Source organism: Corythoichthys intestinalis, chromosome 2 (assembly GCF_030265065.1).
Source record: "Corythoichthys intestinalis isolate RoL2023-P3 chromosome 2, ASM3026506v1, whole genome shotgun sequence".
Lineage (NCBI taxonomy): Eukaryota > Metazoa > Chordata > Actinopteri > Syngnathiformes > Syngnathidae > Corythoichthys > Corythoichthys intestinalis.
The window spans coordinates 30,660,700-30,677,528 of record NC_080396.1 but is presented as its reverse complement, the minus strand read 5'-3'; the positions used below and the strand labels follow the sequence as shown (position 1 = coordinate 30,677,528).

Below are 16,829 nucleotides of genomic sequence, written 5' to 3'. Positions count from 1 at the left end.
TGTGAACAGGTGTCTTTTATACAGGTAACAAGTTCAAACAGGTGCAGTTACTTCCGGTAATGAGTGGAGAACAGGAGGGGTTCTTTTACAAAGAACTAAGAGCCGAAATATTTACTAGTTGGTAATGTATCAAATACTTATTTCATGCAGTTAAATACAAATTTATCATTTAAAAATTATACAATGTGATTTTCTGGATTTTTGTATTAGATTCCGTCCCTCACAGTTGAAGAGAACTTATGATACAAATTACAGACCTCTACATGGCTTGCAAGTGGGAAAACCAGCAAAATCGGCAGTGTATCAAATACTTGTTCTCCCCACTGTATGGCGGAAAACACTCAGGTGACTTGAAGTTCCGCTCCGAGACCCCCAATTTCAAAATTGTCCGATATGCATGTGTGATACATCATTGGAAAGCTTAAAATCTCAATTTTCTGGGGGAAGAAAAATTTTGGACAGGAGGGCATTTAAAAAAAAAACAACAACGTTTTTTAAACAGCAAAACCCTATATGGAGCTGAGAGCACGCGAGAGCAGAATTACAGAGGCCATGACTTTAACGAGATATTATCACGTACCTACCTTGTTTCGATCCAAAAACTCCATGTTGCATGTATCACTGAGTGTCAAGACACAGCTGTGAATGGCCACAGCTGTTTTTGGGGGGATTTTATGGGTGAAACATGGTAACATAACAAGGGTCGCGATGCAGAAATCGCAGACATCAAGGAGTGTTCGAGATTTTATTTTCATATATTTACCCTTTTAAATTTTTTTTAAGTTTCAATTTTACTTTGTTTGAATTGATTATTTATCATCTAACATATCGGGGAAAATGCGACAGTAACAAAGAGATACAATTTAGCGATAGTTATGAGGTAGATATCCGTGACTTTTTTACAGACGCCATTTTTTTCACTGTGACGTAATTTGTTTAAAAGTTTAAAATATGCGAGTGAATAATTTTTAAAAATCTTTAAAAAAAATTTTTTTTTAAACAAAATATTAAACGTCAATTAATGACTCTAAGCTAAAAATGACAGACATTTTGAACAATAAATATAATTAATTACCTTGTTTTCATGGGTGGGTTGAAACAAAAACGGTTGCGCGACGTCTGTAAACGGGGGTTACCAGGGTGAAACGGGCCAATTTAAAATAGTTTGGGGGCTTAATCCGCCATGAATCTGCTATGGCAGCATATAGACATATTGTTCTATCAAACACCTAAAATAAAGCAGTTTCTTTTAAAGAGGAGTGCAAGAGCAGAAACTGCTTTTTCAGTCTTGTCTGTGTTTTCAGCCATATATTTTTTAAATCGACATTTATTTATCCAAGGTCCACTGAATTTCATAACATTACGATTTAGCATAAATCCTTTGAGCAGCAGGACCCAGAGGATTTGAGGCCCTGATAACCGGATGACAACCTGCACCAACTCACCTTTTTGCGTCCCTCTCCAGTGTCCACTCCACTTGAAGAAAAAGTCAAGAGTGAAACAAAACAAAAAAAGTTTCATTTGGCTAGCAGGAAAGCGTCGAGACATCAGTGACAGACTTTGCTATAAAGTTATGTAGAAATCCACGCCTGGACGCACTTTTTGGACGGGCTTCTCCTAAGTGGTCATTTTATCATCCCCTTTACCCTATCTCACCCCACCCGTGGGACAATATGAGCTCCTCCGTGGCAGTGTACCGGAGCATCTTCACCGAGGACCGCTTCAAACAGGCCTACGGCTCCGAGGAGGACAACACAAGTGGAAGCGTGAGTTTGCGGGACAAGCTGGCGGCGAGGTGCAGGTGTTCACGGCGGTCCTGCCTTCACCTGCTCGGGCAGAGAGTTCCCATTTTCAACTGGCTGCCGGGGTACCGCTTTAAGAAATGTTTCTTGGGAGACACTATCGCTGGTCTTACAGTTGGCATTCTTCACATCCCACAAGGTCAGTCATGTTAAGTCGTTGTCATTGCACAGTAAACAAGAACTGACCTTAGTAGAAATGAGAAAAGATCCATAGAAAGAAAGATCAAACAAAACTCAATTAAAGAAATACTTAACCCTTTATCGGCCAAATGAGGAGTTTTAGTCATTAAAACAAAACAACAAAACAAAAAATGTTAACCCCCATGAAGACCTAGTGTCCGCATGTTTGGACATCGCATTTTGAGTCATATTGGCCACAATATTAACATTTGGCGTAGGGCTGGGCGATATGGCCTTAAACATGTATCACGATAAATTGAGCAGATTTATCTCGATAACGATAAATGACGATAAATTCGGCCAAGCGTACTGTTATATAATTTGAAAATCTGAATCAATGCATGAAATACAGATTAACTGTTTCTTGTTGATTTATTTACCAGCATTCAATTTCATACTGTATTTAACAATTGTACATGCAGTCTAAACATTAAGTTTATAAAAATGTAATGTAAGCAATAAGAATTCAAGTATGAACATTTATAACAGTGTGTATGACTTGAACAATGTACATTATCAAAATCAATATGCCTGTGCAAACATGTCATTGTAACACAAATGACTTGCAGCTTGAACAGTACACTTCAAAAAGACAACTTATTGTTAATGGCTGCTGTGACATAATTATTAAATACAAGTGTTTACATTATGGTTTCAGGGTCCCCCCCCAGTGCATTTTTTAATAAATGCACGCACAAATGAACCCCCAAACAAACAGAGAGAGACACACACACATTAAAGCTATATTGATCTTCTTCAAATGAAACGCTTAAGATTTTATGATAGCAATAATGACACAGAAATAAGCACATACAGAAAAATAGCTGGGGCCATTTCTCGGTCATTATAAGTTTCGCCGTTGGATTGTACTTTAAGCTGAATGCTTTACCATCACAAAAGCTATCAGAGGAATCACACACAGACAGATACAAAATAACGCCACATAGTAATTGCTAGATGCAGTCCGTGCCCAATCAACTCATTAAGTTCAGCCGTTTCGACAAGATTAGAGCCGCTATCCGACTACATCACGTTCATTTGTAGCGTTAGCCGCTAGCTAGCGTTAGCCTGGCTACCAGTAGAAAGCACTGAAAGCACCATCTCCGGAAATCGTGAGAACAGCGGGGAGGACAGCGGGTGAAAGCCCGTCTGGATGCCACCAAGAGTCTACTAAATGTCGGTTAAAAGTTTGGTGAACCTCCCTTAAGCCACACTCCATCACGTTTTGCTTGTAGCGTTAGCTGCTAGCGTTAGCTTACTGGGCTTTTGTTTGATTGGCTCCTTCATGATCACGTGACTCCCTACGTAAGCCCATTGACTGTTTCTTAAAGGGGAATGAACATAGACGAACAACACAGAATCAAAGCGGGATGAAAAGACTATATTTTCTTGTTTTATTAATTTACCGAATTTACCGACATGGTCAAAATTACGTCGGTCATCGTTAAGAATTTCGGTGACGGTAAATTTTCGGTTTACCGCCCTGCTCTAATTTGGCGTTAGGAGTGGGAGCCTCTTGGTACCTCACGATACGTTACGGTTTGCGATACAAAGCTCACGATAACGATGATCTGACGATACGGCGATACAACGATTATCGATACATTGGTCAGGAAATCATTCATTCATTCATTTTCCATGCCGCTTTTCCTCACGAGGGTCGCGGAGGTGCTGGAGCCTATCCCAGCCAACTACGGGCAGTAGGCAGGGGACACCCTGAACTGGTTGCCAGCCAATCGCAGGGCACAAGGAGACATACAACCATTCACGCACACACTCATACCTACGGACAATTTAGAGTGTTCAATCAGCCTACCATGCATGTTTTTGGGATGTGGGAGGAAACCGGAGTTCCCGGAGGAAACCCACGCAGGCACGGGGAGAACACGCAAACTCCACACAGGAAGGTAGAAGCCCGGGATTGAACCCTTGATCTCAGAACTGTGAGGCAGATGTGCTAACCACTAAGCCACCGTGCCGCCAGTCAGTCATTCTAGGATATTCTAAAAAATAACTAATAAACAGAAAAAAAAACAAGCTTCTTCTGTGAATTGGAATGAGTTTATCACTAGTAGACGTCCAATCCGTTTGAACTGGGAGGGTGGCAGCGAATTCATTCGCTGCCATCCTTCCAACTTCAAAGGGATTGAACGTCTATGGCCGTCAGTAGCAGCCAATGCCAGGCAATGAGGTAATTTTGGGCTATTTTAGGTCATTTACCTGTTGATTTTAAGTTACTTGCTGTTGATTTTGGGGTATTTTATGGGTCACTTCCTGTTCATTTTGTGTTACAGAACAGGAAGTGACCTGGGAATCACCCAATTAAATAGGCAGTGACTCAAGCTCAACAGGAAATGACCTGTAAATGCCCTGAAAATCTGACAGAATGACTGTGAATGCTCTGTTTTCTAAATGGATTGGGTGTCGAGCACCGTCAAGTAGGGCTACAGCTATCGAATATTTTAGTAATCGAGTAATCGACTGAAAATTCTATCTATTAATCGAGTAATCGGATAAAACATTTTTTTTTAGGTAAAGAGCAATTATAAATATAGATGAGAAAACAAGACATTTCATCGAATATTGAACCATTTTCAGTCAATCAATGTATTTATTTTCGATGTACATTGTTGAAAACTGCCAACATTTGCATCTCAAGTGTGACTTTAAAAAAAGACTAATTCACTGCTTTCACTCAAAAACCGTTTAGATCTTATAAAAAATATATATATGGCTTACCTAAAAATGTCATTACACTTGATAACACACATCATTTAAAAGTTTTTAAAAGTTAAAAGTGTTTTTCCCACGTGTTTCAATTGAATTTCCACTTGTGTCAAGCTATAAGTTCTAGTTAAGTTTTAAGTTAGTCTAAACTGTAAGTCTTGATAGGCTTTTGAGTTTTTGCAGCGTTCAAAATAAATGATGCGCTGTATTGCGGCACATTAGGCACCAGTGCTACTTGGTGTTTTATCCAGCAATGACTATTGAGCTAAAATTGACAGTTAGCATTATTAAGTTTTTATTTTACACCCTCATCACTCTACAGCGCTGTTTTCACAGATTAAATAAAGCACTTTGATTTGCCTCGTGTTGAATTGTGCTATATAAATAAATTTGCCTTGCCTTGCCTGTATGTAAGAGTTAGCCACGCATCGACAGTGGTCATAATGAATAGAAACCTAGCCCTCCGCAGGGATAACGTTTCGTGACCGAGTGACAGTAACGTTAATCATATTTATGAGCGCTGAGAAGTGTACTGCTTTAAGATGGCGGCTGTTTTATTAACGCCGCCGAGTCGGTCATTTCGCATCTAGTTCTACGCACATGTGATATCTATGACACGCATCAGACGCTACCTGCTACCACCGTAGCAACATGCGGGCGTAGTTTTTAGCAACGTCGGCGCAGTTTGTAACGGCTGTCGGCTGCAGTAAGGTATTTTTTTAATTGCTTCTTCCTCTACTCACGTGTCGTCAGCGCGTTGTACCGCATTAAAAGTAGTCAGGGCAAAACGTGATGCTTAGAGCTGTCAAAATGAAATAGACATTGACACCTTTTTAAAATGATATCTCGATTTTTGCAGGAGCAAAACGAAAACCTTTTGGGATACAAAGTATCACGATAAATCACCATTTCGATATTTTGTCACACCCATATTTGGCGTACAAGTGTGGCCGACATGACCCAAAATGTAAAATTATAAATTATTAAAATATTAATGAAAACTAAATGATATAAAAATGATTTAAAAACGGAAATACACCCAGTTTATGCCTCCCAACTGCACTCAAAAGTCGATTTTACTTTTGAAAATTTCATAGTACTACATACTCCTTGGCAACCATTGACAACAGTAGCTGTTCAATTCATTTAAACTACGAGCGGCTGGCTGTGAATGCTCATCTTTGAATGCCATTGACTGCCCATTCCATTTTGGCACGGAAGGTTGGCAGCGATTGGACTTTAGTTATTTGTAGTAATGTAACGTATTAAACAATTTTTTAAATGTTGTTTAGGGTGGTTGTACAGTCAATTTAATGAGCCAAAGTTGCAAATGGGATTTTATTGATTAAATCTTCCCCTGCAGGGATGGCTTTTGCACTACTCACTTCTGTAGCACCGATATTTGGTCTCTACACGTCCTTCTTCCCTGTGGTTATCTATATGATTTTTGGCACTGGTCGCCACGTATCCACAGGTAGGGACACAGTATATCTTCAAATGACTACAGTCATCCCACTCTATCACAAGGGTTACATTACATTGCAGTGTCAAAGACCATGTGCGATACAGTGGATACTGTGAACTTTTATAGTCTTATTCATATAATCTAAATCAGTGACACTGAGGTAATAGCACTTCTCGCAGGTACATTTGCTGTTGTGAGTCTCATGACTGGCTCTATCGTGGAGCAGCTGGTCCCATCATCTCCGGAGCTGAACATAAGTTCACTCGACGGTTCTGACTTTGAGCTACAGAGGATCGGCGTGGCCTCAGCTGTAGCGCTTCTTTCAGGAATAATCATGGTAGGTGGACCAGCAAGGAAGACAGAGGCCACCACAGCTGTTTGAGATGACTCAAAAATGTCTCAAGTGACATTTTTTGTGTTCCAGCTATGTATGTTTGGTCTTCAGTTGGGCTTCCTTTCCACCTATCTGTCTGAGCCTATTGTAAAGGCTTTCACCAGTGCGGCTGCCTTCCATGTTACCAGCTCGCAGCTACAGAGCATGCTGGGCTTGCGCCTCTCTCGCTACACGGGGACGTTCTCCCTTTTCAAGGTGCGTGAACTCAGATTCATTCTCTGCTGTTCAGGGAAAAACTCACCTAACAACAACATGAGACGAAAGAAATCTCATCTTTTAGGATGAACTATCTTTTAGAATGTAAATATCTGCCACTGTGTGTTTAGACTTTAGCATCTGTGATGGAGAACCTCCCTCAGACTAACATGGCGGAGCTACTGATCTCCTTAGTGTGTTTAGCGGTGCTGGTTCCGGTAAAAGAGATCAACACGCGCTATCGGCAGCGCCTGCGCACGCCAATCCCCGTGGAGATCCTCACGGTCAGTTTGAGTAATTTTTTTAGCTCATTTGCTGCCATTGACAGCAGTAGACAGTCAATCCAGTTGGAACTGCAGTGATCGTTCATTGTGACGGCGGAGTGATTCCATGCAGCGAAAGAAAGATGTTCAGAGCATTCAGCAAAAAAATATAGACGGCGGAGTGATTCCATGCAGCGAAAGAAAGAAGTTCAGAGCATTCAGCTAAAAAATATAAAGTATTTGTTTTGTTTGCAAAGACTGAGTCTGGATAGACTCTTGTAGTGTACTGGACCCCCTATTTTTTAATCTCGCAGTGTGTGCATGTTTAGATGATCTAGACAGAAAATCTGAAATGATTATCCTGCAGTGTGTCAGGCTACAAAATTTCAAAGACCAGATTATCATGTTGTGCAAGGCCACCTCTAGACAGTTTTCTGTAAAATTCAAGGCAAATTTCTAGCTGATGTCACAATGATGTTGCAATGATATATTTTCCCAATACCCACAATTTTGTAGTTTTGTTTCTGCTTCTTTAGGTGATTATTGCCACCAGCGTGGCCTATGCTTTCTCTCTGGACTCTAATTATGACATTGAGATTGTTGGCCACATTCCAGCAGGGTAATAATTCACTAGTAGAGATCAGCAACATCATCATCAAATTCATATTGTTTTATCGGTATACATCCTTCAGATTTCCAAGACCTCAACTGCCTGCCATACACACATTTCCTGACATTGCTGGGGACACCGTTGCCATCACATTTGTTGGTTACGCTGTTTCTGTCTCACTGGCGATGATCTATGCAGACAAACATGGATATTCCATCAACCCCAACCAGGTGATGTCCTGAAATCCGTGCTGATTGTCTTCCCAATTCATTAACTGACAACTTTTGGTTGCAGGAGTTGTTGGCTCATGGTATCTCCAACACTGTGTCCTCCTTTTTCACCTGCTTCCCAAGTTCGGCCACTCTGGCCACCACAAACATACTGGAAAGTGCAGGGGGATACACACAGGTAGGTTATACCTCGGTTCACTATTCACCAGTCCAATATGCTGCAAGATATGCTCATATTTCAAGGGATCCTCGATTTTAAAGACATGCAGGCTCTAATAAACCACAATTGTTCTCTTTTACAAAAATATGTTGTTGGAAACACATAAATGTTAACTCAATGGCAATATTTTATAATATTTAGTACATATTTTGACCGATAGTTAGCATCATGTTTTGCCGGCTCGGAGTGATGACGTAAATGGGGCGTTGTTTCCAATTGTGTACAACAATTCTGTATTGCTGCCTAAACTCGCTAAAGTAAAATGCCACAATGTGCTGCTTTTGGATGCAATTTCCAGTCAAATGGAAACAAGGGGAGTGATGTGAGCCTCCACAGATTTCCTATTGACAAGAAGAGGAGAAAGGTTTGGGAAAATGCCTGTAGACTGACGAAACTTCCCAAAGACCCAAGGCTTCGTTCTCGCCATTTTTCTCTTACCGCGTTTGAGGCTTTTAGTCGACGACAGCTTACAAAAGAGATCACTGGAGTGGCAAGATATAAGCGGAGATTAAAATCAAATGCTGTTCCTACCATTTTCCCTCACAACAAGCCTCAACGCGCTCGGATAGCGAGTGAATTGCGCACAATAAAGCGCCAAAGACAAGAAACTCTTGCAAGAAACAAGAAACTCTTAAGCAGGCAAGCCGCTCCTGTCGCTACAGCGGTAGGGGAACCTTCGGGCGTACCGCTAGTCACAGACTAAGCTAATATTTCACCTCTACTGTAAGTTCATCAGGCAGTATGTGTGTCTGTTCAGTATTCACCTAATATGGGTGATGCTGCCCCTCAAACTGATCCAGACACGTCCGATGCAGCGGAACAGTGGCCAGCTGATGCGTGCCAAGCACTTAATATGGACCACCCTTACGTAGCTAAACGTGAGTTGGATGTACACGACATGGAGAACACTCGATCCCAGGATTTGTTCCCGTCAGATGACGAATTTAATGATGACAGTCAGCCACGACACAATTCCGATCCTGACTATCACACGTGTGCATTCATGGTTTTATTACCTTCAGTGAGAGTTTATAATGTCAATAGTCATGAAAATAAAAATGCACGAATGACAAGGTGTGTTGAAACATTTGGCCTGTACTGTATGTAAAGCACACGACAGCTCTGATTGCTAACAATCTACAAAATTATATTGGAATAAAGTTTGATGACGCTATAGCTCGCCTTGAAGATCTGCTAACAAAAAAAAAAACGGAGGTCTCGACAGCATACACTCTCTCGCTCCGTTGTCATTGAGACGCAATTGCTGCAAGTACATCACCAGTTTTGCCCAACTCTTTGTCTTATCAGGTATTTCCTGCTCTGCATTTTCCCTTTGCTGCTCGTCTTGTGAACGACCGACAGTGCTGTCCTGCTGTTCACTTTTCCGCTCTGGTTCAAATTGGAAGAGCAGAACCGACGACATGTTGGGGTAGCTAACGAGTGACACGGTGAAAGTTCGGCAGTGGGCCATGTGACGTCAACACACTGCGACATCAACAAGAATGGCGACCTATCAGTTAAAATAATTATACAAATGTTATTAAAACGAAAACATTGTGGGGTTTTAATATCAAATTATTATAACTCATACTAACGTCTATCTTTTAAGAATTACATGTCTTTAAGATTGAGGATCCCTTTAACTTTAATTTTTTTAGGAAAAAAAAACAAAATTATGTTATTTTGTGGTATTAGGACATTGTATGTGTTTGTTTCTACAGTTTTCCGGCTTGTTCACCAGTCTTGTTGTATTAATGGTTCTGCTGCTCATTGGACCGCTTTTCCAATTCCTACCTAAGGTGTGTTTTGGTATAGGAGCAGAGGTGAAGGAGCAGACACAAACCTCAACTTAGTGAGCTTTGTTTGTTTGTCCACAGGCGGTACTGGCATGCATCAACGTTACCAGCCTAAGGCAAATGTTTCTGCAGTTCCAGGATTTACCGGAACTGTGGAGAATCAGCAAAATTGACTTTGTAAGGCTGCAGAAGGGTGAAGGACTATAAGTTATTGCACCTATTCTGGAATGTGATCCCTTGGCTCGACCAGACTCACGTGAGCAGGGACTGAAGATGACTAATTAATTAATACCCTAGTTACCATTTTATAAACAACAAATTTCAAAAGCACAACTAATTGGGCTTTTTGAACTTTATATCAAAGTGTGGTCGATTTTCGGTGAAAACGACTGAGAGAACTGATTTACCCTTTACGTTTGTTCACTCGGTTGTCTGCTGATGCACAATGTGTCAAGGTATCATTTTAAGAATGTGGATTTTTTGCAGATAGTTTGGGTTGTCACTTGGCTGTCTGTTGTGGTTCTCAATGTGGATCTTGGTTTAGCCATCGGGGTGGTCTTCTCAATGATGACCGTAATCTGTCGCACACAAAGGTATAATTGTTAATTTTTAAAAAAAAAGTCATGTAATACAATAATAAGTACCTTAATATGTTTATTTTCAACGCATCTTTGTAATCTTATGGCTTCAAATGAAAGAGCCATTCCTGTTTTACTTGATTGAAGTCTGTTCCCTTCACAATGCATTGCAATTAAGCTGTATTGACTAGTCTAGTTCATTTACATGCACCTAAATTGTGGCTGAACTGGTAAATGATGAAACACATTAGTCTTGATCAGGTCTTTTGAACTATGTTTTTTTTTTTTTTTTTTGAAATTCATCAGGGCAGGTTGCTCCGTGCTCGGCCGGGCTAGCAACACTGAAATTTACAGACCCCTGGAGAATCATAGTAAGGTGAGACTACAGAACATTCATCTTCAAGTCCCTGTGAAGTGGAAAAAAGTGCAAAATTTTGCACACCACGCAAAAAATGCTGTCAAAAACGTACTTAGATAAAGTGGCAAGTAAATAAAATAATGCTTGAAAATTGTCTTTTTCAGCAATACACTTCAGTATGTTCAATGTATTTAATTACAAATGTCCTGAAATAGCTTTACAGGGTCTTTAAGTATGAATTTAAACGATGGAACTGTAATTGTTATTCCAGTGCAATGAGGTGCCAGGGATGAAGATCCTTACGTACAACGGGCCTATTTACTATGGCAATCGTAGCTTCTTTCGGGAGCAGATGAGCCGCCTGTTGGGCGTGACACCAGAGATGATCCGCAGCAAAGAGAAGGCCAGAAAAGCTCTGGAGAAGCGTGAAAGACAAGCTGCTGTTAACACTGTGGTACGTCTGCTCACTCACCTAAAGACCATAGTCAAAAATTAAACCCCTGCAACTGAAAATATTTTATAATGTACAACCATTTGGTGTTTCTGGTTCCTCAGGAAAGGGGTATTGCTAATGCATCGTTTTCCTCAGAAAATGAGTTCTTCAAATCTGGTAAATATTGGTGCATGGTTAGGTTACCTAATATAAATTGCAAATGCAATTCAGAAGTTAATATGATAACAATTTTTGTGAATGTGTAATTCAACAAGTCTCTGATTTTGTAAATAGGGCTGATTTAATTGGCCAAAATTGGCTTTTTTCAAATCAATAAAAAACTGGCACTTTTCATTTTTTTCATCTTTGATATTTTTTTAATCAGCTAAAAGTGGGTGGAAAAGAAAAATATCAGGCATTTTTTCTGTCATAAAGTTAAAAACCGAAGGACAAAGTAATGTAAAATAGTCAAATGATCCGACTGTTATTCATACCTTATAATGTACAACAGGGTTCACTAAATCCAGACCTCGGTGTCACTTTTCCTGTCGTGTTTTCCACGTCTCTTTCCCCTAACACACCTAAATCAAATGATTATGTCATCAGCAACCTCTCCAGAAGCCTGATAATGATCCTGATTATTTTGATTCAGGTGTGTTGGAAGAGGGAGACATGGAAAACACGACAGGAAAAGTGGCACCGAGGTCCGAATTTAGTGAACCCTGATGTACAATAAAAAGGTTATTCAATATGAATCGTTCACATGCCTTCCCATTTCAAATGGATGGGATGTGTATCATTGTCAATGGCAGCCAATAAGTTAGATATGTTCTCTAACAGTTATGGCATTACTATACTTGAGGTTTTTGTATTACCAGTTCAAAATTTATGTCTTCAGAAGCCTCTGAGCGTGAAGCCCAGGCAGTATTAATTGACTGCAGCAGCGTGATATTTGTTGACGTTGCGGGAGCGAGACTTTTCACTCAGGTCGGTGCACACAAAATACTTTAACCCACCACGGCACTTCATGTCAACAGTTGTGTATTGTTGATTTGCAGATGTGCGTTGAATGCCAGAAAGTTGGAGTTAATGTCTATTTGTCCAACTGCAATGGTAAAACCTTTCCATTTTTCAGAATTGTTAGTGTTTTATTAATAAATCTGTTCATAATCTGGAATAAATTCTGATCTCCGTTCCCCTAGAGAGTGTTTTAAAGATCCTCACAGCAAGCGGTCTCATGAACTACATCAAACCGCAGCATATTTTTGTCACCGTACACGATGCTGTCATGTACATTCATCAACAGAAGGTATGATACATATAGGTATGATATTGAATTTAAAAATAAGCTAAATGTTCAAACTATTATTGTAGGAAAAACATGCGGAAAGCACCACGACTGTTTGGGTGTGAGACAGACACAAAGTGATGAAGGGACGTGTTCTTCGATGAATTGTTGTGACGCAAATAAAACGAGCGAGCTTGTTGGCCCAGTATTGGACGTGTTTCTAAGAAGCAGTAGCCTGTTGTAGCCTTTACAGTGTTACTTATTTTATGTAAACATCATGCTGGATTTGAACAAAGATTATTTGAAAGATATACTAAAAAGTGCACAGGACTGGTTAAATACTTTTTATATTTATAGAGTGTGTGCATAAAGATGAACGTGTACAGGACATGCTGTGCTTTGGTATTTGTAACTGGCCTCCTGCGGCTGCTTTTTTTTCATAACAAATGTATCACTATTCAAAGATTATAAGACTATTTTATTAAAGGAAGCAATAGAATTCCTGACCAATACGTAGTCTTTGTGTGTTTTAATACGTTTTGGTACAGGTTCGGAATGTGAAGCATGTCAGGCTGTTGGGTTGTGAGTACAAGACATTATGAAAACTTGATGAAAAGCAGACAGAGTACCCGACCACAATATCCGGATGACTGTAACATGTGAAGCCTCGACAAAAATATGTACGGTTTTCATATTGAGTGAGACATTTTCAAGTTAATTTCTTGAAAAGGCTACAGTTACGTTCTCATTACTCTGCTGCCCTCGAGTGGTCGAAAAAGGCATGTCCTCACGTGGCCTGTAACCTTGACCTAATAATAAAACTGCATAAAACCAGGACACAAAAGGCAAAAGTCTTAATTATGTCCTCGCTTGATGATAGATAACCAAGTTATTTTTTCAGTGCACATTTCAAAGAGGCCTCTAAACACCTTCCCTGAGGATTTTCCTTTTTAAGCTCAAGGAGTGTTTCACTAATTGGCAGGAAGTAGACCACTCCTATTAGAGGATGGTACACAAAGTTCTGGCCAACTATTTACAAGCCAGACCTACTAACACGAACACCGGCCTACATTTTAAACAAACCACAGTCACTCACATAAGCATGGTCATTCCTTTGCTCCGCATCAGGGTTTTCGGCACTGATTTTTTATTTAAATAAAAACAGACACTAAACAGACAATTGATCGTTAAATACGTGTCTATTTTGTATAAAAAGCATACAGTATGTATGGTAGGTGATCAGAGAGAACCTGTCTCCATCCTGTGTTCACAAGTGTAAAGAATAAGGAGCTTATCCTACTGAAGAGCGCAGTGCTCATCAAATTCACATTATCAAAAATACACAAAAAGTCCAGGCAAAACCGTTTCAGTCAAGCACAAAGCATTTGCAAAATATTTCATAGTTCAATCTGACATCGTATTTGATCAACATTTGATACAACCTAATATAATTTTCTTGTGCCTTCAACTATAAAATTATAGAAAATAAATGTGGTAACTAGACATGGGACTGAATTTGAATGACGGTGCTGAACCGAGGCTTTTAAAATGACAAAGAAAAATGCCTGTGGAGCTGAGCCAAATTTAAAATGGGGAGAAAGAGAACCGATAACCCCATCAGCAACCTATCAATGAGTAGTCTTTTTCATGGTGAATTACACCACGAGCGGGTGAATGAAGAGACATTTAGTGCCATGAAAACACAAAATGAGCACAATTTCTTGGAATGCATAGGAGGGGGGGTTCATCAGCTGCTTGTTGGGTAACATATTGTATGATTAACACTGCAACAGACATTTATTTGCCCTCAGAATATGTGTATGTCATGATGTACTAATATCAACCGCAAGATGGCGTCATATTCTATTTAACGGTGCCAGCACCATATCATATCATAGGCAAAAGAACATGGGAGTCATTTCAAGACAAGAATGCCTTTAGAATTTGGCAACGAGGAGATATTGTCCGTGAGGTTTGTTGTAATACATAAATGGTACATTCCCTGTCAAAAGAAACAATAAAGATACAAACTTTAACCCCCCAAAACATCACAGTGCTGAATATCAGCTATTGGCATGTGCAGAGGTGGGTAGTAAGGCATTACATGTACTCCATTACATTTACTTGAGTAACTTTTTGTTGTTGTTGAAAAATGTAGTTCTAAGAGTAGTTTTACGAAGACATACTTTTGGCTTTTACTTGACTAGATTTGCGAAGAAAAAAACCTACTCTCTGCTACTTTGAGTTACGCAAGAGTCATTTACATTTTTCCGCTTTATTCTACATATTAGATTTATTATATATTTCTTAAGAGTAGGGCTACTAATTTCACCAATGAGACGTCACAACAATAATCACATGACTCCATTACACCAATCAGATACAAGCTTGCCGTTCTATGCTCACGCAAGCCTGTTCAATCGCGTGTCTTTAAAGCACCGTAACAAATGAAGTATTTGAAATACAGCACTGTCCTCAGCATGAATCAAAAGCGCGGATTTAAAATGTTACTCATCACTTGAGTATTCTTTTAACTGGATAATTATTTACTTGTACTTGAGTACATTTTTTGGATGACTACTTTTACTCTTACCTCAGTAATATTATTTTGAAGTAACGCTACTCTTACATGAGTAAAATTTTTGGCCACTCTACCCACCTCTGGTAGTAACGCGTTACATGTATCGGTACTCCGTTACATTTACTTGAGTAACCTTTAGAGAAAAATGTACTTAGAGTAGTTTTACTAAGCTATACTTTTTACTTTTATTTGAGTAGATTTGTGAAGAAAATACGCTACTCTTACTCCGCTACTTTAAACTTCACAAGAGTCATTCATTTATCATCTTTATTCTAATTATTAGATTTATTTATTTTTGCCAGCAATGCTGAGCGTAGAGACGTGCCTGGTGTATAGACCCTACTCACGTGACGTCACAGCCACGCCCCCGCGCCATGTTGTCCGTATACTCTTCATGTTAATGCATTAGCGCTTCGTAAATTCCTCCTATTATGGTGTGTTTTTCTGCTCGTTACCATTAATAATCAAAATGGTGAAGTCGTGTGTGGCGGTCGGTTGCAAAAACAGAGAAGATAGACGGAGAGACTTGAAGTTTTACCGTATTCCGAGAGACCCGAAGAGACAGAGATTGACTGCTGCAATTCGATGAGAAAACTGGGCTCCAAACGACTACCACAGATTATGTAGTAGTCATTTTATATCTGGTAAGATGCATTTAATATATATTTAGAGGGTTTTGGGCTGACAACCACAATTAAGATCATTGGTAGGCTAATCGCCGACAACATACACTCAGACGTTGTGAATGAACTACCTGAAAATATATAATTATAAGGGGATAATCAGACAGTTGTCATACAATTAATTTACAATTTCACTATTGAGGTCAAAAGCCAAAAAATAAATTCAACTAGGGACAATCTGGAGTAGTGCTATCGCACTTCATATTTATTACATATTATATATGTATGTATGTAGTGAGAGTGCTATCGCTAAACCATATAAACATTAAAAGCCCTAGCTCCATTGACAAATGACATGAAATACATTAGACTTGACAGTGGATGTTAGCAAGAACAAAAGATTTTGAATTGAAAATTTCGTAACTCACCTTCCAAGCACAAGATTCCTGCCGAATTTTCGTGTACGAGGACCTGTTTCACCCAACCAGCAACGTAGCATTTGTAAGCCTCCAAGCTCTTAAAGTTTTTCAAACTTTCGTGAGAATAGGCTGATTTTGTGTGGGCAAGATAGTTGTAAATATCAGGATAGCAGATGTCAGGCAAAGCTGGCGAAGCCAGCGGGTCGAAAAACATCGATTTAGGCATCAAATACGGATCTGGCGAATGGATAAACTGAAGCTTTTCCACGTAACACCTTTTATGCAACGCATCCAATGAGTTTACAGCGTCAGATAACACCGGGGCTTCCATGAATTGCTCTATAACTTGCTCGACTAATTGAAAACAATGAGAATAGGTCTAAAAAATAGATACAATATGGCGGCCGGAAACAGCGACACGCCCATTTTGTGACGTAGGTGAGTAGGGTCTATTAACGGGGTAGCTCTACTGATATCACCAATAAGACATTGCAACAATAATCACATGACTCCATTACACCAATCAGACGCAAGCTTGCCGTTCTATGACCATGCAAGCCTGTTCAATAATGTGTCTTTAAAGCACCGTAAAAAATGAAGTATTTGATAGAGAGCGCTGCCCTCACCTAACTCGAAAGCGCGCATTTTAACCGATCTCCCAGTTATT

At 39.7% G+C, this 16,829-nt stretch overlaps 1 protein-coding gene across 1 annotated transcript; it reads left to right on the top strand.

Moving 5' to 3' along the window:
* The first annotated feature begins 1,422 nt into the window (after nt 1–1,422).
* Nucleotides 1,423–13,033, top strand: slc26a10 (solute carrier family 26 member 10). Its single transcript, XM_057829233.1, has 18 exons — nt 1,423–1,941; nt 6,073–6,183; nt 6,354–6,511; nt 6,599–6,763; nt 6,895–7,047; nt 7,563–7,645; nt 7,719–7,866; nt 7,931–8,044; nt 9,808–9,885; nt 9,964–10,059; nt 10,369–10,475; nt 10,767–10,836; nt 11,090–11,272; nt 11,374–11,428; nt 12,150–12,238; nt 12,310–12,364; nt 12,454–12,560; nt 12,626–13,033. The coding sequence occupies exons 1-18, from the start codon at nt 1,674–1,676 to the stop codon at nt 12,662–12,664; spliced, it is 2,079 nt and encodes a 692-aa protein (XP_057685216.1). The 5' UTR covers nt 1,423–1,673; the 3' UTR covers nt 12,665–13,033.
* Nucleotides 13,034–16,829: the final 3,796 nt, after the last annotated feature.